The following is a 25,711-nucleotide window of genomic DNA, read 5'->3' on the forward strand; positions in this document are numbered from 1 at the left end:
CCTCATTGAATGGTTTTTGACAGCATTTTCCACAGATCTAATCCCTTTAAACACAGTTCCTCCACCTAGATGAATTACAGGGTTCTCGCAGGGGTCAGACAGGTTTTATTATATTGTCTAATGCGGGGTAGACAAATAAAGATGTTTGTTTTTGACCCAATTTCCCCCCCTTCCCAACCAAGGATGGCAAACACCTGATTATCAACCTGTAAGATTGGTCTGAGGTGTGATAAGAGTGAATTTGTCCAGTGAATGACTGTGTGTGTGTGTGTGTGTGTGTGTGTGTGTGTGTGTGTGTGTGTGTGTGTGTGTGTGTGTGTAAAACCAGGGTTGTGCCGCAGCAATGGCTTTAGCACAACTTTAGGCAAAAAGGTTTAAAATCACTGGAGGGGGTTATTCAGCAGCAGTGTGACTGGTGTTCCTAAAATGTCAACTGGATCTGATTATTGTCTACCAGGTACAAAGAACGTTTGCCATTGATCGGGACCTTTATTTGAACTCCTGAGGCCCCAGTCTGATTCCAGAGACTGTGGAGAGATCAGCAAGTCCAGATAAGCAGTTACCATGGCCTCTACAACCTCTTAGCAAGAGGAACAAATACTTTTTCTTTGCACCGAAGTGCAAATTTTACATCTGAAGTGAGTCTCCTTATCCTGCTCAGGTAGCTTTATTTGGTACAAAAAGGTTCTTGATCGTACAGTAAATTCTTGAAAAACTGTCAGATATTTTCAGAATGCAGACTGCATCACATCTGGAGAACATTTAAAACCTGTCAGACTTTTTAAGCATGGCACATCTTTTGGTATGCAGCAGAACATAGGCTTCAATCTCATTTAACCACTTTTGACTGCGATGTGATTGTCTTTGTGATTCTTTTGCATGGTTATGGGCCTCCTAATGCTACCACATTTGCTGCTTTAAAAGGTGTGTGGTTGGGGAGTGTGATCATTTGCATTTTTTTTACCCAGCATGATTACTTCAGTTGTCCTTTTTGATATTTATTGATGGCCAGCAAAAATCTTCAACAAACCTGCTCGCAAACTACTTCTGATGTGGGGTCTTGGTGTGTCTGGTTTTGAATGAAGGGTGCATTTTTTAGTCTCTGTCGCTGCATGCACATCCATATGTCATTGTCACATTCATGTGAGTGATGATTGACAGATTCATTTATGTCTGGCTCCTTGTCTGAGGAATTGGCCCTAAAGGGCCTATCACTGCTACTTGTGAGTACCTTGAGATTACAGTAAGTTGTCTTTGGCATCCCAGACACAGCCTGTGCAAGATAAGGGTGATATTGGGTCATATTTCAACATGGATTAGTGTGCCCACATGGATATTGGAATGTGTCCTTTGGGTAAGTCATCTGTTTTTTTAATCTTTCTTTATTTAAACTTGTTCTATTGTCAAGTATAATCTCACATTTTGGAAACCTATGGTTTTGTGGCATACAAACCAAGCAGAATTTTGTAGTATTGCCAAGTTATGAGAGACACTCCTTTGTGATAGGGTTTGGGTTGTTCTGTTCAGAGCACTAAAATCTGTGTCTCTTTCTGAACTACACAACTACCTGAAAAGGCTGCTATTCAAGCACTGACAATTTCTCTGTTCAGTGTCAATGAAGACATCCATTTCTTGGCTTCCTACCTTGAATCGTTATACCATTTTCATATGCAGTAAAGTGAAGACAAAGTTCCTATTTAAAGATAAATGTAATAAGAGCTTTTATCATGGCGCATTGCCTGTTGCCATGTTACACTTAGTGATATTCGAAATGATGGAAGGCTTGGAATAATGGCAGTTAGGCTTGTAAAGAGAAAAATGGCCTGCATGATTGTCAGTTACAATAGATAGTCTGTAAATTTAACCCTTGCAAGTAGAGAAGAGACAAACGTGCCTCCAGCAACATCCCAAAAAAGGAATACATTGTCAGCATGAAACTGATGGGCTGTGCCCACAGACAGAATTTGCAAGCCCAGACAGCAGTTACTGTAAATGATTTCATACAGGAGACATTGTGTTTGATCTCAACGCATCATTCTCCTGCACAGACGATGTTTCTCTTACGTGAAATAGTGTAGCTTTTGTTTTTTAAGACTAGAAGGGCTTTCATCTCCAACATCCTTCCCTTGAAACTAAAAATAATGTGCGGCAGGATATGAATATCAATTGTTCAGCTGAGTGGCTCTTAGATCTGATACTGACAATTTTAATATGGAGGACAGCATCTTGTTCATGGCTGCTGCTCGTGCACAGGCTGAGGAGTGGCCATTTTCTGCCTCCATCACCATATACGTGCATACCTTAAATGCATGTCATGCATTTGAAGACAGAACAGGTCCTGTTTCACCAGAATCGCAGTGTAAACATGACATTGTAATCTCACTTCATGTAATTACAGTTGGCACATTTACAGCTAATTTTACGCATCGTTTACTGTGTTCTGTCGTACAGACCTGCTAGGACACTTGGAGCAAAATAATTATACTGCACTTACCAAAAAATTCAATCGCTCTCAAACTACAAGCCATAAAACAAAATCTGAGGTTAATTACTCAGTTGGAAATGTCTGCATCTGTCAAACTCAAGGAACATAATGAACACATGGCTGCACATCTTTCTCCTGAATGTGAGCTTTTATTGTTTCAACCACATTGTGTCTTGATTGCAGTTTAAACATGTGGGTCATGTGGTGACTTTGAAGTACAAGGGTTTGTTTTGTTACTAGTAATCTCAAGCAACCATGCATTCCATTTCCCATGACTTCATTTTCAGTCAGTTCAAGCAGGGCCGTTCCATGGTTACATAGCCTGAAGTGGAGGACAAAACTTGTGTAATTTGGCTCTATTGTCTACTCACTGTCAGCATGTGGGTTGACGCACTGGACAAGCAAGCATATTTGTACAGAGGGAAAGTAGATGAGAATTTTCTCCAGTTGTAAGGATGAAAATGGAGATGGAGAAATGGATGACCACTTTATCCCTTACAGGGTCATGGGTGGGGGGGAGGGGGACACATTTAAAGGCAGGTCCATCCCTGGATGAGTCGTCAGTTCATTGCAGGACCCTATGTGAGCATTTGTGGGTTCGGCACCTTGCTCAATGGTACCTCAGCAGTGCTCTGAGGGTGTTCAGGCATCTTCCCCTACAACCAGAACACCCACGGCTGCTCAGCCTAGTTCCCAACAGACTGAGCTACCACCACATACTGACTTCATATGTATATAATGTATTTCTGCAGCATAAGTCTGTAGTTTGATGTCTGATATAGCTTGAGGCTCTGCAATATTCTGGGTAACTAAAAGTCGATATATCAGGGGGTGAGCAACGCTAGATATTTTTAAGTCATAATTGATGTATGTCTGCAGTGTGCGTTCTTTTCATAGTGGGTCTGGAAGTCCATATGACCCGTAAAGTTTTATTAGTTGGTAAAGTCCTTTCATGCCAGCGGTGTGACCGTTAATCCAGCAGAAGAACAGCACCTATCCGCTGCCAGGAAGCGCGGACTGCTCATAAAGGACTGTTTTGTTTTTACCTCCCTTCATGGAAGCAGCACCCTCCTGGGGAATTCATTAAGGGCTGACATCATCTCAGTCAGTTCGGAGTAAGAGAAAGAAAATATTCTGCCCGAGAACTCTCCCTCCTTCTTGTTTTCGCTCTCTGCCTCATCTTCTACCTGGTGCGCTCGAATCGTTCCCTTCGCGCGCATCTCCAGGCAAAACGCAAACGCCTCCCTGTGCGCGTTTACACTCCGGTTTTAAGCTTTTCGGATGCGCCCAAACACGAGTGTTCTGAAGGAGCGCGAGTAAGGTTGAATTCAAGTCCGCCTGGAATCGGGAAGTGGGAGGATCCGTCCATGAATGCAGCGGCGCTCCGACAGCCAGGCGGGCAGGCACCAGTCCCCGGTCAGTCGCTGGATGAGTGGGAGTTTGTCTGGTGCTTGCGGGCGGATTTAATCTATCAGAAACCGCCCGTCGGACAGGTTTTGCAGCTGTACAGCCAGTGGCCATGGGTTTCCACTGCGTTCTTTTTTGGTCGTGGTTGGTGTAATTTGCCACGTCTCGACGGATGAACGCGCTTTGTTGGATCGCTCTCCTGCTCCATCGGACGTTGCTCTCTGCGCACCAACACACCAACCATTCTGGATTCTGTTTTCTCTCTGGCGGATATTTCTAACAGGAGAATAATAAAAGGAGAATAATTGTATCCCGAGCAAGAGATGAAAGGTGGATAAAGGGAATTATCCCATTCTCTCTGTCTGTCGCCTCAGCGCTATCGCAGAAGCTCACTGTGGCAAGACACATGGTTCTCTTTGTCCGAAAAGCGCTGTAGCCTTGTGGGCGGTTGTGGATTCTTTTTTCTTGGAAAAGCTTGTTCACTCTTTGCATGGCTCTCCACGGCTGAAAGGGAGACGACCTCACGGCCCCGTGGATTATATTATTTGCAAAGCAGAATGTGAAACGAGGCCGTATTTTAGAGACCTATTGAGAAATGACTTATTTGCCTCGTTGTCAACCTTGTCACATCAAAGGTATGCGCGTCGGCTCCGTGTTGCTTATCATTTTATATTTCTTTAGCTAACAAGAGATATGAATATTATTTATAAGAAATACTACCATGTACCATTTATGACAGCTATTATTGTTTACATTCTGCCAGTGTTGCACAGCCGATAATTAAGCTGTTAATTAAAACAAACTAGTAACCTAAAAGAAAATTATTTTGTTTTACAGTACTAGATTTTTCACATTATTTGCCTTTTCTGCCGTATTAATTAACAGACAGGTCATAATTAAAGGCTGTCACCATATATATTATAACAGCCTCCATACATTTCTGGTTATTTTTAATGTATCTGCTAATAAAGTGTAATAACATCGTAGCATGTGGTTCAAATATTAGTTTCATAAACACAACTTTACAGAGTTTCTAAAAACAAGATTTCTTTGGAGAGCCGCCAGGTTTATTTGAGCACTTCAGATTTCCACTTGATCCCACTTCTTGATCCAAATGTCGTGAATAACATTGAGCCACTCGCTCTTTTTCACCCGTGCAAAACAGCTCGGGTTGGAAATGCGTCACTGGCCAGTTTAGACGCACGCAGAAGTGCTGTGACAGGAGGGCTGCGCGGTAGACGCTTGCTGTTCCACGGAACAACACTGCCACCAATGGGCCAGAATGCCAAGAGAGTCATGTTTTTAAGAGATTCAAACATGACGATTGTCGCTCTATTCAGTCAGAATTGGTGACAGTCTCTAAATACAGATATGTGCAGACTGTCTCATTTATCAGTGGTCAGTTATGTTCTTTAACTTTGGTTTATTCTGTTGGAAGATAATTGACATTCCATGTATGAGCTGTGATCCATTTGTGCTATTTTTCTCATCTCTTTCTCCTTTTCCAGGTTTCTGATGCCTGTTCAGAGAGATTTTTCAGCACTGTTGCAGTTAAAGGTACAGACATTCCTATCTACCTTGCTAAAACAGTAATTGGTGATACTGGATTACTACCAGTTGTCCCGTGTTGTTAATATCTGGAAATTCAGATGTGTTCTTACAACACATAGGCCATGATGTTGAAGCATGTAACACAATGGTAACTACAAACAAAGACCTCCAGCAAGCAGCTCATTTCCCCACATATTGTGACTTGCAGCCATAGTCTAGTACAAATGCAGTACAGGTAGTAGTAACAAGGTCAAACGTCATAAAAATTGAATGGGATCTTCCTTGTCCCAATATCATTGTTTATTGGACATGTCATTAAACTCCCTTCATAACTTTTAGAATGATTTTGCTAACAGAAAGACAAACAAACACCGGCTATCATATAACCTTGCTGCAGGTGAACATCCTTGGTGGAGGTAATAATGGAAGAAAGCGAAATAAGTCCTGTGGGTTTCTCATCGTGAGATGAAAAGCCTATTATCTGCATTTCTTGAACTGTCCTGTCAGATGGTGAGATGTGAAAGGCTGCAGAGAGTGTTACTGATGTTACTGATGACTGAGCACACTGTACCCAGGGTGCAGGAATGACTTAAAGGTTCACGAGGCATGTTTATATAGCCTCTGTATTGTGATACCACATGTGGTCTCATTATCAAGTGACTCATTTGGCATTAATTAGGATTTTGGTAGGGCCATTACAGATTGCTAATGATAGGCTGTTTTGAGTGCACCAGATACACAGCCCCATAACTTTTATAATGCAGCCCCTCACTTGATAATGAGTTATAGTGAAACCTGGCCTTCAGCCCGAGTGTTCCTTTAAATCACTCCACATGTGGCCCAGGCTCAGAGCCACGGTGAATGTTTTGGGTTGATCACTATTCTAGCGACTTTGAAAATGAACATTGGCAGGTGTTTTGGGCTGATCAGACTCTTGATGTACAAGGGATAACCATTCCTTAAGTCTTGATGTCACTGGCTAAAGTTGACAAGAGCCACAGGCAGTTTCAGTGAAGAGAGGCTGGTAATGTCTTTGTTGGAGATGCCAACTGCGATGTCATGTTGGAGGAATCTAATCTGATGTGGCAGTATGCAAGGAGGCAGCTTGAGTCTGAGATCCCTGCTCTGATTCATTCTCCCTCAATCTGGCCACAAAGCCCAGGATTCCAAATGAATCTCCACCTTTGATTCCCTCCCAAACTTAATTTGCGGTCTCCATTCGAGTGGCTGCACTTGACAGTGTCTCAGTGGATAGATTTGGTTCCCTCAAAAGGCTTAAGACCCTCTTTGTGCTGCCAAAATCAACAGTCTTCCACCCCTTCTTCTCAGTGAAAGGTCAGAATATGAAAACAGTCTGCACTGTCGCCCTTTTTTCTCCTGCAGTCGTAGTCCATTTAAATATGTCTTCTTTTATTTCTTTTTACCACTCGTGTCCCCTCCTCTTCTCTGGCCATATGCTAGTGGCTCCTGCCATCGTTAAAGTGGAGGACAAGAATTCAGGTGCAGGGAATGCCGAAAGCACAAGTATTGTTATGGAGTTTTTATAGTTTTTGATAACCATTATTCTAATTTACTAAAACTCTACTGGCAATGGAAAACATCAAGAGGCTCATTTGCATATGTGTAGTGACATTTGTCAAATAAAGTTGCAAGCATAAATACACAGATACTGAGATTTGAAATTGTGTCCTATGTGACACAGAGCACAAACAGTAAAACAATAAATACAATTATAAGGAGCTATTCTACGGCAATACTACAAAACTATATGTGTAATAGTATAGTATAATAATACTATAATACTGTATTACTAAATGTGCAAATATGCTATCAAAAACAATTGACAGTAACAGTATAGAAATATAGAAATAAAGTTGACACTGAAATGTATTGAATGTGTTACATGACAGTAGCACTATGGTTTGGGCAACATGGGCAGTTGTTCAGCAACCTGTCACAAACATAGATAAATATGGACCCAGACTTCAGGATCCAGACTTTGTGCATGGAGAGAGCAGCAGAGGTTTTGGGTTCAAACAGGGAGGGTGTTGAGCGCCCTGCCCGGATCAGTGAAACTGTCCCTTATTTGCCTTATCCTGGCCCAGAGACTCCGCAATCTCCTCCCTGACGGCAACAGGCTCTCGATCATGACTCTGTGATAGGGGCAAGGGCTCAAGCTCCTCTCAGCAGAGGAACTGGAGCCACTGGTAAGCTTCTTTGGCCTGTGATGTGGTGTTGATGGTCCAGGCGAGATCCTCTGTGACACAATGGCAGTTGCAAGAAAAAAAAAATTATATCTAATTTCTTTCACTTATTTTGCATCTGTTCTCTTGCTAGTTTATGTTGTATTTGGATTAAGTGCAAGGTTAAAGACCAGTAAAACTGCAGCCAAACTTATTTAGCCAATTTTGTTTGTGATAGCCGGCGTTTGTTCAATTTCAATTTCCTGTGGTTTTGAGTTGAGTTTATTTTTAAAGATAGTTTGAGCTTCTCTCAGGATTTAACTGCACAAATACTTTAAAACTAAAATTGTGATGAAAAAAATCAGCACTTGGTGAGTAAAATACATCATGTGTACAGTGTTAGGTGACTGTGCTTTGATATTCAGAACTCAACAGAGGTAGATTGTGAACGGGCCCTGATGTGTAACTGTGGTAATGACTGACTCTTGGCTGCTAGTCCTTCTGAGGCAAGGCTGGAACTCAACCTTGGTCTCTTTGACAACCAATGTGGGTCCTTTTCATCTCTCTGCCTACAGGTACTCACCTACTCAGTGATTGCAGTATTTTACTTGCTCTCTTTTCTTCTCTCCATGCTCAAGATCTTCACTGCATTTTTAAAAACTAAAATGCAGCTGACGAGGGCTCAGCTTTCACATTTCCGGATGTTTCGTTGTTTTTAAAGGCTATTGGTGTTTACAGTGCTTCATAAAGGCAGTCTCCGCTTGTTTTTTTACTCGCTCCACCTTGCATGCTTTGGTTTCAATTAACTCAGGAATCAGTGAATGCTCGCCATAATTACAGTGTTGACGATGTGTTGTGTGTGTAATGTAATGCTAAACCCAGCAGAAGAAGAGCATTTCCTTCCCATAGACATCACGATTCCTCCCGTTCATTGCGTACAACGCCATGTATGCAAGCACACAAACCATATTTATTTCATGAGTATCACAACACATGCTGTTTAGTTAATATTTAACACACTGATGCGTATAGAGATGCAGTGATCAGAACAAAATCAAAGGTCATGTGGGCAAAACTTGTGCATATGGTCTGCATACTTCACAGACGGTTCCTGTAAAGCTGACCTGCGTGAAGATTAAAGTGATAGTTTTGAACTGTGAACTGCTGTGTGTTATAAATGCAGAGCTGATAACTAATGAAACAAATCTATGATGAATGTCTCTTTTTTTGTAGTTGTAGAGTGTTTTGAGTTTTTTGTTGCTATGTTCTCTTTCTGTTCCTGCTGTTGTCTCGGTGTTCTGCTATTCAACTTACATATCTGACTAGCAGGGACAAAAAGAAGTGCCCTCCCCTTCAGTGCCACAGTGATTTCACCACACTTTAGTGGAGTTAATGTAGAAATGAAGTGGCGAGACCCCGGGCTGGTGCCAGCGTGAAGAACACGCCAGTGAAGTGTGTCAGGCTTGAGTGTGCCCGTTGCCAGGGAAGAGAATGATGTGCACAGTTGAAGGTCTAATGGTAGCAGCAATGGTAGCGTTTTAAAAAATAGTAAAAGAGAAAAGCAGAGGTGAATGTCAGTGGCAGACATCCGAGCTGAAGAGCGCCATGAATTGTCATAGACAGTGCAGTTCTGCTGGCAGCAAAATTGCCTGCAAGTGTGTTCCTGCTGTGTGGGAGGAAGCCAAGGGCTTGTTTTTCTCTCTGCCCAATTCTCCCTCAATTTCCTGAGAGGTATACTGCTGATGGAGCTGTTTTTGCTTTCAGGATGAGAAGCACAGCCTTTCACGGTTCTGGTGTTGGTTTACAGTTCAGAGCTCCCAGAGGTTCCCCAACAGTGACCCCCGCCGTCTCTATGGGTTTTGTGTTTCAAAAAGCAAGAGCTTGACCTCATGTCCACTGGAAACTTACCTTCCCTCCACTGGCCTTTGGTGTATTCTTAAAAGCAGCAGACAAGGATGGGCTCTTCTAGATGCTCTTTCACTGCCAAATGTTCCTCTCTTCAGAGAAATAACTACTCAAGTAAAGAAGGACTGTTGTTTTAGCTAAATCAAATTAAAACACTGCTTTGAGGTCATGTTTTGGGTAATAAAGCTGACGTCTCAAGGAGCTAAATCTAAAATGAGTTCTAGCCCATTTCCCAGCTGTCTTTGCTTCTATTGGATACCCATGCCACGATTAAGGTATCTCTTAAGGGTAAAGCAAGCTTAATATCCTGTCCTGCACAAGGAGAATCAGTCCCCTCTCTATCCTTCTTCCATTCCAGAAGCTCAGTTAAAAAAACAGTATGACCATGAAAGAGGCCTCGCAAGGCATTCATCATTTGTTGACGGGGCCAAATAAAGGCTAACAACTGAAATGAAGCAAGGGCCCTGTCTGTCTCATTGCTACAAATAGGAGCCCAATCCCTGCATCTTCACTTCACTATCTGGACTGTCTGCCACTGGTGGAAAATGGTTAGGATTTTAATAAATGTATCTCTGACTTATTTCAATATTGCCATTCAGTCTCTGGCTGTCAATGTAGGAAGGAGGCTAACGCAAACAATCTAGTATCGCTGAGAAGATGGCAGCAATGTCATTGTTAGTCATATTAAGAGTTTTATCTCACAGGTTTGTGGCTAACAGGCATATTTCAGACTCACCTGCTTCACACTTTTATACTCATTTAAAAACAGTAAAGAGCACTTGCATATCCAGAAGTAGAGTGAGAGAGTCCCTTCAGCATTACAAAGAGGTCATTCAGAGTTAGCTGTGTCTGTGGGGGTCTAAGTCTAAGTAAATCCATCCAAGTTAATGTATTTATTTCAGCACCAGGAGAGCTGGGGAGAAGTTGTGTGTCCACATCAAAGCCAAAAGAAATCATCAGGTCAAAATGAAAGGTCTGCAATTACAAATATAAACATTTCTATGGGCTGCTCTCCACAGATCAAAGTTGTAAACCATAGATTTCACATTGGTCCCTTTATGATATGGCTCATAACAATATGCCATAAATGACTGGTTCTCACAGCCCACTTGTGTAACAATCATCTGATTAGTGTTTTTATAGCAATAATTATAGCTACAATAGCCAAAATTAATTATTGGGACCTCAGATAAGTCCTTTTTATTTTCACTGTAGTTTGATTAATTTGCAGTCAACTCCTCAATGGCTTGTGCTGAAAGAGAATTGAAAAGAGAACTGGATCGTTCAAGTTGAAAGATCCAGTCTCCTGAGTTGTTCCCCATTGGCAGCATCCACTGACATCTGCCACTCAAGTGCCAGATGTACCCACACACACGAACAAATGCCACTATCACAACCCAGTAATTCACAGCTCACTGTTTAGACCTATTATGTCTGGACAACTTTGGTTCCTGCAGCAGAGGTGACTGAAACACAAAACAAACCAGCCAGTGGAGTTATGGCAACAGCGTGTGGGTTTATTCAAGATGTTTTGTTGGTTTTTAGTTAAAGAAGAAACAAAAAAAAAAAATCAGCCAGAGCAGCAAGTTGCTGCATCGGCTGTCTGCCATACGTACTTGTCTTCATTTGATCATGCAAGTTTGTCTTAAAACTTATGTCTCTACTAGCTTCAGTAGTCTGGTGTGTGGTCTCTCAGTGAGACCAAAACATCTATTTTGTGCGTTCTTATTTTCGCAGGCAACTGATTACATGTGGTGAGGTTGGGATCTGGCCGTGAGACCTGCAGCGTAACAGGGTTTTAATGAAGCTATTATCATGTTATCATGACTTGTGCATGAACACAGTTAAGTTCTGGTTTGAGTTGTGTGTTTATCCTACGTAGAGCATTGTGTAGTGTACCAAGCTTCAAAACATCAGTTCTTTCACTTTTTAAATTGTCTCTCTGTTTAACCACTGACCTCATCATGACCATCTTTGCCCCTTTTTTCTCAGGAACACTGTAAACAAACAAAAAAATCACCAAATGGTCCCTTATAAATGGACCATTGCACATCTGGCTTGGCTTTTCACATGCTACTTGGTAATCGCTACTTGGGAATTGCTCCCAAGTCAGGGAAGCTGTTGTCCAAAGGGGATATCAAATTGTTCTTGTGCAAATATCATAATCGGCGTTTAAGCAGAGTGGGGAGACAGCTGACTGTCTGAACTGCGAATCTGCTCAAATAAGAGCTCAAGTACTGGAGTCTATTGGCTGTATCTCACCACATTAACAGCTTGACTGATTTATGGTGTTCACATTAAAAAGTAGGTTGTTGAAGTGTGAGGCTGAATCCCCAGCTGTAAGGAATAAGTTGGTTTACTACTGTATCAATAGACCACACCGCCATTTCAGGGGGAGGGAGGAAAGTGCAGAAAGGCTGCCATTAACAACTCTGATTGCGCTCCAGAGTGTTTTTATAATCCAACTTCTGTGGAACCAGAGGAAGGGCCTAATGAGATGGCATGTTACACTCTCTGTCTCTGTCTCTCCCGCACAGACACACACATACACCCAGACTGATGAGTCCCTGGGGACAGATATCTCTCCTCCTCAGATATCTCTCTACCCCAGCTTCTCTCTCTGTTTCTTCATTGCTGCCATGTACTCCCATAACTTCTGACTGAACAGACAGACAAGAGGGACAGAGAGGGAGGGAGGGTGCCATAGTAATATGCCCACACACCACTAAGCATGCCAGTGGATTATCAACACCTGAAGAAAAAAAGCCAAAACTGAGACTGTCCACTAAAAGTTGAGAGCTGTACAACAAAGATCCTGTTAAGTATGTTGATTTAGTACAGTCTGCAGGATATACTGATGGGATTTCATGGCAGACAGGCCAAGTGTGTGAACAAAAGAAAAGGGGGTGTTGATGAGCAACCGTAGTGAGACGAGTTGCTTTTTTTAGGAAAAAAAAGTTGAAGTGTGAATTAGAGTTGTTTAAAATATTGTATTAGCAATGGATGTTACCATGAAACCTGATTCAATGTAGCTTAACTTTGCAACACACCATAATCCCACTGTTGATGTAAAAGACTGAGTCTCATACATATTGGGTAGCAGTGTTGGTAATTGTACACCACAGTATGTGCTTGAACTGAAAGAGGGCAGAAGTTTCATGGCTGGTCGAACAAGTGAGATACCGTCAGATATGTGAGCCTCTGTTGGCCTTTGAGCAGTTCTTACATTCACACTGTCCCTTTTGAACAGTGTTGCTGTTAAAAAAAAACAGCCTACCACTTGTCAAGTGGGTATCAGGCCCCTCAGAAGTCTCCTGTATGTGCGACATGTGTGAAGTTAAATGGTCCGCCTGGCTGCACAGCTGTCATGTGTCTTGGTGTAGTTTTACACAGCAGTAACAGTCTGCACCTAGCTGTTGCTGTGGACTATGGTACATGGATCCTTGTTACCTTGGCCCTGTTCACACTGCAGCCCCGAATGTGATTTCTTTCCTATCTGGATTGGTGAAAATCAGATTTTATGTTATGTTTTATGAAACATTCCAACCACCCGTGGAGGTGGTTTAAAATCAGATTTGAATTTTAGTGGCTTCAGTGCGGATGCGCCTGCCTGTGCGATCCGGATTTGGTGAGCCACGCCTCAAAGCTGTTGTAGAAACAGCAAAGCGAGTTGTTGTGCATTCGTTGTCCATTGTCACTACAAATACTTCTGTGTAGTTACCTCCAGCGTTGACCTTCCATGTCCCTAGGGCACATACTGAAGCTGTCATTGGTAACATGACGACCAATCTGGCTCAGGCTCTGAAGTACAGACATAACACAAGGCGGTTTGATAAATTTGCAAATGGCAGCGCAGACACTCGAGCTTCAAGATATGAGCAACAAATTGGATTTTCCCAGTGTGAATAAGGCCTATAATGGTGGGATTTCAATGCTTCACTGAGCCCCTGCATGGCAGCCAAACCTCCCCAGACACTGTCAGCCTTGAGCAACCACAGTTACCTTGAGGGCTGTGCTGCACACACCACCGCTGACAGCCAAAAATCCTGGCAATTTTGCCAGCTCTGCATCAATGCCTTCTGGTGTTCACCTGTGCAAGTATGCCTGTCACCACATCCCTGACCACTCTTCTCCTGTTACCATCCCACCACTCTGACCCCGTCCCCCTATGCTTATATAAAGAGGTTTATTTTCTAAAAAGGGGAGTTGAAAATGGTCTACAGTCTACAGCCATTTATGTCAGTGACAAATTTCACATTCATGTAAAGATGATTAGGCATTTTTAGGAAATTATTATTAAAATACTCAGGCGTTTCAGGTAATAAATGTTCCCCCTGCCAGGGAGGTGAGAAATAAGAGAAAGAACTAGTTAAAAGTCATTAGAGGATGAGTTGTCACTGGAGAGGAGAGAGTATGTTACAACAGAATGGGCCCATTTACATGACATTTTCCAAACCCATAACAAAACAGTTCCCTATACAGATGCAAACATATGACAGATGCTAAAAGGCCCTAGTACACATGTTATTCCTGACCTGCAGCTATAGTCTGCGTGCTCTGTTTTGCATTTACATAACAATTGATATCCAAACATTTTGGAAAATCTCCACTTTAGAGCCTGTTTTTCTATCCCTTTTGGTTGTCCATTGACACAGCAACACCTGGAAATTGAATGAAACCTTTGCTTTTTCACCTAAAAAACACAGGGCCTGAATGTCAGGGCAGGGTTTATTTGACAGTTAGCATCTCACATATGACATCACTGCATACACACACATATTTACATATACCCATTGTTCTGACTTCACAAGTAGGAATACGAAATGTTAGGAATGCAGCTAAAGTACGTCGCTGCTTTCCATCTTCTTTTGCATGTTTCACACTTGTAAGCGGTGTTTTCTGTTACTTTGAGGTACATTTTGCCACATTGTGGTATTCTCACTGGAAACCTACCGTACATGTCATCTGTGTAGATTCTCAATCATCCAGGTCATTGTATCCAAGGTCGTTTTCTCTGTCAACTGGACTGTGTTTCTTCTCTTGAAAACGTTTCACCTTCTATCCAGAAGGCTTCTTCAGTTCTGAAATCGCTGGGGAGAGAGCTTGAAAATATATAGCCCCTGTGGACCATTTGCATGCTAATGATCTGGGTGGTCTGAGGCGAAACGTTTTCAAGAGAAGAAACCCAGTCCAGTTGACAGAGAAAACTACCTTGGAAACCTACATGTCACACTCTTGGAGCCAGATTAGACACCACTAAGCATCTAGAATGAATAAAACGTCTTCCACGACCGTGCACAAGAGCTTATACTGCGTAACCTAACACCCCCCTTAGCTATTGATTAGCAGAGCTGCAGACATGGTGAGTCTGTGAGGTCCAGCAGGGTATTATCCATCACATCCCATAACGTGACTAACACACATGGCTGGCAGCACTGAGAATGGTGGATTCATTACTGTCAGGTGTTCCAACACCCTCGAGACATGGAGGGAGTGTGGTGTTACTCCTCACAGAGTGGTTAATCCTGTTAAAGACATTTGTACTTAAGAAGGTAATGATAGGGACCTAATAAACTGGAAGTTGCAACAGGAGAGAGCAATCCCAGTTGAATTTACTGCCATAGGGTTTCAGACACAAGACACTTTTGCTCTTCTCATCAGTAACTTGATATCTAGTTGTTAGCATACCAAAGAAAATCAGAAAGAACACACACACAGTCACTCGCGCTCTATACTCAATTACCATGAAAACCTTTTTATATCATGGACAGATTTTTGCCAATATGGACTGCCTTGTATTTAGAGACAAGAATTCAGTGTAATTAGTGTGTGGACTTTGTTGTGGTGAATCATGTCTATCAAGGCTAAAGCCTAGGAAACAGACACACACGCAAACACACACACATGACAGTCTCACTCAGCTATAGATGATACAGTCATTAGGATTGTCGCACTAAGATGACCTGAATTATGGTGTTTCATTATATCATTTTGTTGGATGTATGCAAACATCTCATATTGGTGGACCACTTTATCCTTTTAGGGGTCACGGGGAGGGTGTTGGGGCCTATCCCAGCTGCATTTGGGCGAAGGCAGGATGCCCCCCTGAATGAGTTGCCACCTCGTTGAAGGGCCCTATCTGAGCATTTTAGGGGTACTTTGCTCCCCTAGCTACCAGAACACCTCCCATGTTTTCATTGCACCAGGGCTTGACCTGAGCCCAGACTGAGCTACCAGAATCACATGAAATATGTTAATTAGTCTCCAGTCCAGTAGCAATCCAACAACTATACCACAATGCCAGATGCTGTTGCATTTTCCTGAGGGAAAGCGTAGTACACAGCAAACAGTAACATGGAAAGTACTTTTGTGAACAATGGAAATAAGGATACATGTCAAATGTTGAAGCCCACCATGAGGCAAAAAGCACTCTCACTCCATGGAAAGCCCATAATGACACATGCCCCAGAGCTTTATGCACACCAACAGGAGCAAAGTACTGCAGAACAGCACTAACTCAAAATAAGAGTTTTTCATTACAGTGCTGATGTAGACCCACATACCACCGATTTTCCACATTTATACTTAAAATAAAGACTAAACTGAAAATAACACTATCAAGACTGGAAAATTACAGAAATTCACATCTTGAGTACTCTTTGGGATTAAGTGCTTTTTTGTTTGAAGTGATAAGGGAGATTGACAAGGAAGGAGGAAAACTGGTTTTCCCTCTTCTTTTTTCCTACCATAGGGCCTTTGAGACTTCCTTATGAAGAGAAGAGACACTTCCTTTTAGATTGTTCATTTTAAAACGAGTTCTTTCTGGACTTCTGGGGTTGACAGTAGGATTTACAGCAGGAACCATGAAAGCTGATTTCACTTGTCATTTTGTGGCGGTGAAATTGTTGTTATTTTTTTCATTATTATATTATATTTGTAAGTAGCAAATATTGACATGAGTTATTGACATGAGCCTAGCATGACAACTCAGCTATGCTGCTATGCTGGCAGTTGTCTCAATATGCTCTCCCATGTTTGTAGTTGGAAAATTTCCATATCTGGCACCTGCACTTTCCAAAACCTTCCCTTATCATTAGAGATTGTTGTACTGTAGTGCAGCAGTTATTCCTGGGGGGATTTGTCTAAAGGGTGCTGTATTTCTCAGAGAGGGTTTCCATCCAGAACCACCTGCTTTCTCCATCCATTTCCACAATTTGGCAGGTGAGGTTTACTTCCCAAAGGGGGTTGAATCCTTGCTAGTGCCTCTCTATTCAATAAGGGCTTCCAACAGTGATGAAGAGAAGAAATTTACATATGTTCAGGACAAAAAAGCAGTCCAGAAATTTGACCCCTGGGCTGGTGTAAGTGCTGAATGGAGGGCTAGCTAGCACCCATGATTTTCACTTTAATGTTGACTGTTGTAGCATTTTGCTTTTGTGTTTGGCAAAGGACAACCAAATAGCGACGGAGGTGCTTGGGACAGACTGTATGGTGGAGAAGTCCGCCCATCTCGAACATCGAGATTTAGATCTCAGAAACCCAAGGGTGTCCACAGTAGACACTCATTGGGGATGGAGGGGGGCAATTTTAAGGGTTCTAATAAGGTTCCCTGACATCTCCTGTCTTGAGCATGTTCACCTCTGGAGGCAGCATAATCACTGTCCCTGGTGAGGTCATTGTTGGTTGCGTCTTCAACAAACTTCAACACTTTAATAGAAAGGAGTGTCAAGTTCAGTTGCATTCAGTGTTGAGGCTGCTGGTGGCACAGCTTCAGCATCATTGTTCCATGATCTCTTGATGTTTATTTGTTTTGTTTTAGCATGAAAACCAACATAGTTATTTTTTTTCTCAATTACACTCTCTTCCTTCTAGATTTTGGCGTTGATGTGTTTTGCACCAATGGCAGCCAGGAGCCTCATGGCCCAGGCCTACTCAAGGTGTCAGGCCTAGAGCGCAGTCAGGAGAGGAGTCAGGAGAGCTGCGGGGACCACCAACCTCCTGCATCTACCATCACTGATCCTCCACAGACCCGAGCCCCCTCTCAACAACAGCTCTTATCATCTATCCCTCTACCTGCATCTCCTTGTCAGACTCAGTCAAAGGGCAGTACCCAGGTTCTGGCTCCCACACACCTGACTATCAGATCTGAGGTTAGCCTCAGGCCGCAGGCACCCACATCTCTGCTCCTTGTCCACGACAAAGTGCCATCTCCACCTTGCCCTCCACGTCATCAACACGAGCCTGATCTGCATTGTGAAGCTCCACCAAGACCCAGCAATCATCTTTACCCACCACAGCCTCTGCTCCCCACACACCACCCTCACCAACAGCACCCTAGTCAGGCAAGGCCCCAGCGGCCCCCATCGCGTTGCCAGGTCCGGCCCTTGCCTGCGTGTAACAACTTCAAAGGTTACAGGTAAGTTTGACAAGAACAAAGATTCTTTCAAATATACAAAATGAATTTCCCAAGCAGCATTTCCATAAATGTTAGAGTAGAGATGCCGAAGAATGTTCCCAGTCATCGAGGTCAAAGAGAATTAGGGCTTAAGAACATTCAGCTGGACTTCCTTTAGTTTTTCAAAAACATTTCACCTCTTAGAGCTGAAGAAGCCTCATCGAAAATGGGTGAAACGTCTTCGAAAAACTAAAGTTTGATTGAGCTTTCACAAAAGAGAATGAGGGACAAACAGTAATGTGTTGTACAATAAGATAATATAGATACCGGTAATAAGAATGTAGTACAGGACAGGGGAATCATAACTGTACTTCCAATAGTCACATTACTGTTGTAGGTAGTTTCGGCTGAACAATTTTGACTATCAGTCAATATTGGGGATTTGGGTTTGGATTTGGATTGGGTTTGGGGATGGATAAAACCAAATCTATATGCAAGATTTTCAAGGCTGAGGTAAAATACTATGACAATGTCCATAATCATGTAACCCATCACCTCAAAACACAGTCATCAAAGATTTCAGATTAACATTAACCCTGTTAAGGAACCGCACTCAAACCAGCCTATTTCTATCATATGAGTGGCTAACTCATCTGTAATGTATATAAACAGAGGCTGAACCTAAAAATAATGCCAGGAGTTGTTAGATGCAGTGACTGGAGACACATATTTGGGTCTATATAAAAAGTTGTTGAGGCATTCTTATTAATAAATAGCTTGGGATTACATTTTATTACATTTTGTTGCAGTTACATTTACTGCATTTGCAAGTTGTATTAAAAGTATTAAGAATAGACTTAAGATTAAAAAAAAATACATTTCCGCCTATAATTTAACACTAATATGTGTTAAATTATTTTTTTATTTTAATTTTGCTCATTTCAGCATGATGGCAACTTTATTATCTCCCTCAATAATCGCTGCTGAGAAAATGTCCTGTTTATTTTTCCCTCAAGTTTGAAACGAGATATCTGCCCTTGGTGCAAAGAAAATGGGGTTTGCATCTGAAATCCTGATTCCTGTTCATGTTCTTCTGCCTTGCAGCAGGACCACCACTCCAGGCACCAAGCCACACGAGCCTACTGCTACATCCTTGCACCTTGCACACCATCCACCTCCACCCGGTGCAAACACAGTAGCAGCCTCCAACTTCTCCTTGTCCTTAGCTGCTAACAACAGCTCCCCTGCTGCCTTGCAGTTTCTGTCACATCAGCACCGCCCCAATATGTTTGCTCCTCCACCGGCCTTGCCTCCACCACCACCACTTACTTCAAGCTCCTTGCCGGTACCTGGGCATCCTTCTGGCGCTGCCTTTTCAGGTAAACACAGCAATTTGAAGTCATTCCACCCATTTTACCGACCGTAAATGGAGTAGCAGAGGTTTGCACATTTGTTTGCATAGTAAGCATGAGTGGAACACCCACAGACAATATTTCAAAGCAGATTTTAATTTAATCAGATTTTAATTTAGTTTAATCACTACTCAGTGTGCACTCCATGCATGATGTTTTATTCATAAAGTTTAAACAATGTGCAGGAGTATCCACCAGCAAGTCCAGCTGTATTTTAAAAGCATTACAGACTGTGCACACATTTACAGGCAAAGCTGAGGTATCACAGTCACTGTGAGAAGAGGAGAAGGGGTGGAAGAAGGTTCATCTTTTAACAACATGTCTGGAATGTTCACTTTGCACCTGCAGTGGTGTTTGTGTGGAATTTGGTCAAAAGGATAAAACAAATGCAAAGAACATTCTAGCAAATGGTTATCTGGAATAGGAAGGATGAGTTTAATATAGTTGAGAACTAATCTCGAGTGGTAGGTTCTTTGGTTCTGAAACAAACTTTTTAAAGATTTATTCTTTTTCCACATGCTATTCAAGGGTTATTAGAACAGCAGATGTGTTATATTGCTAACGACGTACCAAAAATTGTTGCCATTTCCTGTTTTTTGCCTGACCTCAACAAGGCTTCCCATTGAGTTACGCAGTGTGCATTGAAGTCCTTGTGCCTTAAAGAAAAGTATAAAATATTAGATAAATAGATTTACTCAATAAGTCTGTTATCGTTCATTTCTTCTCATTAACAAAAATGTGCCTTCCGGCAGAACAAGACCTGCTGCGTCAGGAGCTCAACACCCGCTTCCTGGCCTCCCAGAGTGCTGACCGTGGTGCCTCGCTGGGCCCTCCGCCCTACCTGCGCACTGAGTTCCACCAGCATCAGCACCAACATCAGCACCAACACACCCACCAGCACACCCACCAGCACACCTTCACACCCTTCCCCCACACCATCATGCCCACCCCAGCACCACCTATGGTGCGTAACCCACCCAGAAATGTGAGGATAAGTAGAACACGATTGTACCTGCATGTCTGTCAAAATTATACACAAAAATGTGGACACACATGCAAAGGTTGCATTTTTTTCATGTTACTGTGTAAACAACATAATCTCTGTCATGGCCTTACGCTGATGAACATTATTGGCCCTCCTCACCACAATGTCTCCTATTCATATTCCTCTTACCGGTACTCAAAGATGGGTCAGTTCTTGGCACTAACTTTGTCAAAGCATGGTAAAATGGGAGTCAGCGTTAGGTCATCATGCAACAAATGAATTTAAAATTTTATTACATCAAGTCATTGCTGGTGAGTGTTTTGCAAGAAGAACAAAATGGTTCATTGGGAGAAACAGCAATCTCCTAGACTCTTAATTGCCTGGCCCAGAGAGGCTTTGCTGTGACGATACCTCAAAGGCAGACTGGCAGTTATTGAGGCCATTAAAGGCCCTTTTATGGCTGCAGAGTTTAGTCTTGACAGGGAAATGTTCACCGTGAGGAAACTAAATGAAACACGGGACTCAAACTAGTTTACAATGTCCTGAGATGATCATAAAGGAAGTTAAAACCAGTGCAGGTTTGGGAAGTAGCTGATGGCCCTAGTGGATCATTCATCATTTCAGATGGTCCAAAAATTGTTGAGAGTCAAAATTAGCCTGCAGTGATGCTGACTCAACTTTGTTTTGTGTATATTGTGTATAGAGTTGTTGTGTTATCGTGGTGCCTTTTGTATTTAGCTGTGTTTTATTTCTCCTACAGTTTGACAAATACCCAACAAAAGTCGACCCCTTCTACAGGCACAGTGTGAGTTTCTGTATTTCATAGTAATTGTTCATACTCATGCTAACTGTATCATTCCACTCAATGGAAGCAAATGTGTGAGTGTGTGTGTGTGTGTGTGTGTGTGTGTGTGTGTGTGTGTGTGTGTGTGTGTGTGTGTATGTGTGTATCTCCAACGCACAAGTACAAGCATGGGGCAAAATGCACTTTTGTTACTCCACAGCAGAAATTTGATACTTGTTTATTATAAATATATAAATTTAAATGTTTCAATGTGTCCAGCAGGGGTTAGCTGTGTCTGTATGACTATGGGTGAATTTTTTAGTTTCAGTACCTAAATACAACAATAAATACAATAGCTTTACCATAGTAGTTTCCTGAATTTACATCAGTTCGAAAGGAAAAGTAGAATTTTATGCATCTGCAGTTTTGGAAATGTCATCCAAGTTGTTTTTGAAGAGCATTGTTGAGGCTCATTTATCATCATCATCGCCTGCCTGTTACATCTCTGCATTATGGGGCTCCAGCTTTGCATTTGTCCCGACCATTCTCAGACTTTGGTTCATAATTACGGTTTTATTTTGTTTACCACAGCTCTTCCACTCCTACCCATCAGCTATGTCTAGCCTCCCGCCGGTCATTCCCCCATCTGGACCCTTTAGCTCACTGCAGGGGGCCTTTCAGCCTAAAGTAAGAAGCACAAGGACAAAACCATACACACTAAAAAAAATATGCTGCCTAAAGAAAAACAGAGTAGAATCTATAGTAATTTACAAAGAAACTTGCTCTGTTGTGTTGTGTGCTTTTTAGACCCCAAACCCGCTTGATGTGTCAGGAAGACCTGGAGCCATCCCTCACACCTTCTTGCAGAAGGACCCCAGGGTAACAGCATGCACACACACCCTGAGGGGCTGTTTCACCACTCACAGTGGTCAGATTTGATCCAACATTTTCATGTTTGACTTGCTTGTTTTTAAAAATCCTATTTTATGGTTAAAAAAAGTGGACACTAGATGATTAAGGCAGAATTAAAAACAGAGGAATATTCTGTCTATATTTATGAACTAATGTAAGGGCATATATAGTATATGACAAACTGAGTCACTGTCATTAGCCCTCAGCTTAGATATCCATTAGTGAGAGAGAAACAGCTCTTTTTATGTGTCCCAGGTCTCTAACTGCAGAATGAAATGGATAAAATGTCGTTAGATTAACATCTAAATAACTGAGCTTTGTTTCCTGCAGCTAACGGATCCATTTCGGCCCATTCTCAGGGTAAGTGCCCTCACCGTCCGACCTGTAGATTCTCATCCATCCAGGTCATGTTGAGAGCCGTTGTTTTGTTTCTACAACATACAATTCTTGACTGCACTGGACCAAATACCATTGGTCTGTTTGACAAAACACCCAGGCAAAACCAGAGCAATTAAGTGTCCAGTTGACCATTTGCTAGACCTCCACGGATACATGTCCACACATTCACGCACACAGAAACACATACAGAAACACACATAATGTACAACTCAGACTGTTAGCATTAATCGCAAAACCATATTGTGTTAAAAAAAAAGCATGCATTCAGTTATCCAGTCTTTACCTCAAACAGCTAATGGTTGTCTGACATCGAACCAGTAATTTCATGAATTGTGTCCACAGAAACCAGGGAAGTGGTGTGCCATGCATGTCCACATTGCCTGGCAAACATATCACCACCAACAGAAAGTGAAGGTGAGGACTCAGCTGACTTCTTATTATTATTATCATTCCTAATTGTTCTAAATCTGTATGAAATTCAATACCATGACACTTTGACACAGATTTATGGGAAACAGCACACATGTGTTGCTCTCTGCTCTGGCTTTTTCTAGCAGCAGATGCAGGTTGACCCTCACAAGATTGACTTTGGCATAAAACCAGAGTTTCTGGGTCGACCTTCGGGGCCCAGCCTCTTCAGTGCCATCCACCATCCCAACGACCTGGCACGACCCTCCACCCTCTTTTCTGCTACAGGTGTGTTTGTGTGCATAAAACAATATTGCTGATTTAGGCGCCTGGGCATCACGGAGGCTTTTAAGCATATTCTGAGGACAACCAGCCATCAAGGTTAAATTCTGAAAATCACGAGACATTAAAATTGCTGATATTTTCCTGCTGGATGTTAATTTACTTACATTGTTACGGGAACAAGATGTCATTATTCAGTTAAAAGCTTTATTATAACATAAAAGAATACTCTATCCATCTGTCCATCCGTCTGTCCGTCTATCTATCTATCTATCTATCTATCTATCTATCTATCTATCTATCTATCTATCTATCTATCTATCTATCTATCGAGTGCCCAATAAATGTGATGCAATCACACCAGATCATAGTATCATGAAGTGCGTAAAACCCTTGATTTTGCATCACGTATTACATTTTTTCCTTCACTTCTGTCCCTCTCTACCTTTGTCCGTTCGTTATTCGTAATCATACAGAGCGCTGATGTCATGTGAAATTAAACGCTTTTTGAAGCTTTGGAAAAGGTTTTTCATCAATAAAAGGTCCAAAAGGTCTAAAAGGACTTTCCTGAGCGAGATAAAGTAATTAAAATTCTTCTTGAGGATTGTTATTGAACAGTGACTCATTTCAACACGATTATGTAATTGATGAGAACATTAATTAACTTTTAATGTAGTTAATAAAGAAAGCAGCAGTTTTACTAGTACTGGAAACGCTTTACAGAGCCACACCAACCATGGAACTTAAGTCTGCTCAAATTTTCTCCATTGTAAAATGCATTAAATGATGTATTTTGAATAGCTGGTACTGGTCATCAGAAGAATAAAACTCTTTTGTAAATATTTCTGTTAGGTTTTGTGAAATTGGGGTGTATAGGTCAAATAAGACAACAAGTGCTGACTCAGTGCAGTTTATTTTTTAACACGTTAACCTCCAAAATGAAAACAACTAACAAGTTAAAAAGTTGATAGTAAAACAGTACAACAAACAATAATTTGTGATTTTCCCCTGATTTTACAGCTTCAGTGGGAATAATCCAGTCTGTTGGCTTGAACAAGGGCATTGGAATCTGGCTGCATGTCTGAGGTGGCTATGAGAAGGACAGGATCTGTGTTTGAATGTGTTGCCTTTCATCACATACGCAGGTAGACCCACAGAGGACTGGAATCCTCTGAGCAGTTCTCCTCAGATGGAGTAAAAGTCCAGCAGTGAGACTGACCTGAAGTGTTCTGAAGGTTGTCAGACTGCAGGTCAATGAGTTCAATCAATCAATCAATCAATCTTTATTTATATAGCGTCTTTTACAATCAAAATTATTTCAAGGCGCTTTCCAGAATCCCAGGACCTGACCCCAGACAAGCAACAGTGGCAAGGAAAACTCCCCTTTAACAGGAAGAAACCTTGAGCAGGACCAGGCTCATGTAGGGGGACCCTCCCGCTGATGGCTGCTGGGTAGAGAAAGAGGAGAGGAGAGGAGAGGAGAGGAGAGGAGAGGAGAGGAGAGGAGAGGAGAGGCGTGGAGAGGCGTGGAGCATAGAAATACATACAAAAATACATTATATTGAATTAAATTGAATTAAATAAGCTGCTGGTTGAGTGGGTCAGTGGGGTCGGAGGTCAGTATACAGCTCGGAAGGCGGCGATACCTGTAAATGAATACAGAAGGGGGGGGGCAGAAAAACTACACAGGAAATAGCATCACTAGTCTACTTGATGAGGAGGAGGAGAGGAGAGGAGGAGAGGAGAGGAGAGGAGAGGAGAGGAGAGGAGAGGAGAGAGAGGAGAGGAGAGGCGTGGAGAGGCGTGGAGAGGTGTGGAGAGGCGTGGAGCATAGAAATACATACAAAAATACATTATATTGAATTAAATTGAATTAAATAAGCTGCTGGTTGAGTGGGTCAGTGGGGTCGGAGGTCAGTATACAGCTCGGAAGGCGGCGATACCTGTAAATGAATACAGAAGGGGGGGGCAGAACAACTACACAGGAAATAGCATTACTAGTCTACTTGATGAGGAGGAGGAGAGGAGAGGAGAGGAGAGGAGAGGAGAGGAGAGGAGAGGAGAGGAGAGGAGAGGAGAGGAGAGCATGACCCAGTGGGGTGACAGAGGCCTGTCAGGTGAGTTCCATCTGAACATCACTTGGTGCATTATCCTCCGTGCGGTTAAAGGGAAAAGAAACATTGACATTCCCCTCTTAAGATTTTGAAAATCTTGAAATGGCATTGAAAACTCTCCGTGTAGTGCTTCTAACGTGGTTTAGTACTTGTGGAGGTGATTGGCTGATTATGTGACCTCCTTTAATGTTGCCAACTGGGTCAGATTGTTGTCCTTCACCTGGCTTGAGAGGAGCTTAAACTTTCACATGAAAGGCTTCACTGCACTGTACAAAATGCCCCTGAACTGCAGTTTGGCATTGAGTTCCTTCATTAGTGCCGTCACATCCACTGCCAATCTGAGGTCGCCCTGCCTTCATCTGAAAGCTCTGGCATGTCATTTCCTTCCTGCTCTCTCAGGTTCCCAGTGATAGCTTATGTCACATCTTCAATCTCATTTTCCTCCAAAAGTACAACGAATTGTCTGTCATTTAATGCGCTCCCTCTGAT

At 42.3% G+C, this 25,711-nt stretch overlaps 1 protein-coding gene across 11 annotated transcripts in view; it reads left to right on the forward strand.

Moving 5' to 3' along the window:
- Window positions 1–25,711, forward strand: part of auts2a (activator of transcription and developmental regulator AUTS2 a) — a 222,542-nt gene that overhangs the window by 189,859 nt on the left and 6,972 nt on the right. For 6 of the 11 annotated variants that reach the window (XM_057053825.1, XM_057053832.1, XM_057053821.1 and 3 more), the window contains 10 exons: window positions 5,401–5,449; window positions 17,404–17,947; window positions 19,031–19,305; window positions 20,091–20,323; window positions 21,084–21,128; window positions 21,699–21,794; window positions 21,915–21,986; window positions 22,350–22,379; window positions 22,761–22,832; window positions 22,973–23,114. In XM_057053825.1, coding sequence (XP_056909805.1) covers window positions 5,401–5,449; window positions 17,404–17,947; window positions 19,031–19,305; window positions 20,091–20,323; window positions 21,084–21,128; window positions 21,699–21,794; window positions 21,915–21,986; window positions 22,350–22,379; window positions 22,761–22,832; window positions 22,973–23,114 — 1,558 coding nt within the window. Of the gene's footprint in view, window positions 1–3,087; window positions 3,902–5,400; window positions 5,450–17,403; window positions 17,948–19,030; window positions 19,306–20,090; window positions 20,324–21,083; window positions 21,129–21,698; window positions 21,795–21,914; window positions 21,987–22,349; window positions 22,380–22,760; window positions 22,833–22,972; window positions 23,115–25,711 lie in introns of those variants that run through there. The other 5 variants (XM_057053833.1, XM_057053827.1, XM_057053823.1 and 2 more) reach the window with 3 other exon arrangements.

Source organism: Takifugu flavidus, chromosome 14 (genome assembly GCF_003711565.1).
Source record: "Takifugu flavidus isolate HTHZ2018 chromosome 14, ASM371156v2, whole genome shotgun sequence".
NCBI lineage: Eukaryota > Metazoa > Chordata > Actinopteri > Tetraodontiformes > Tetraodontidae > Takifugu > Takifugu flavidus.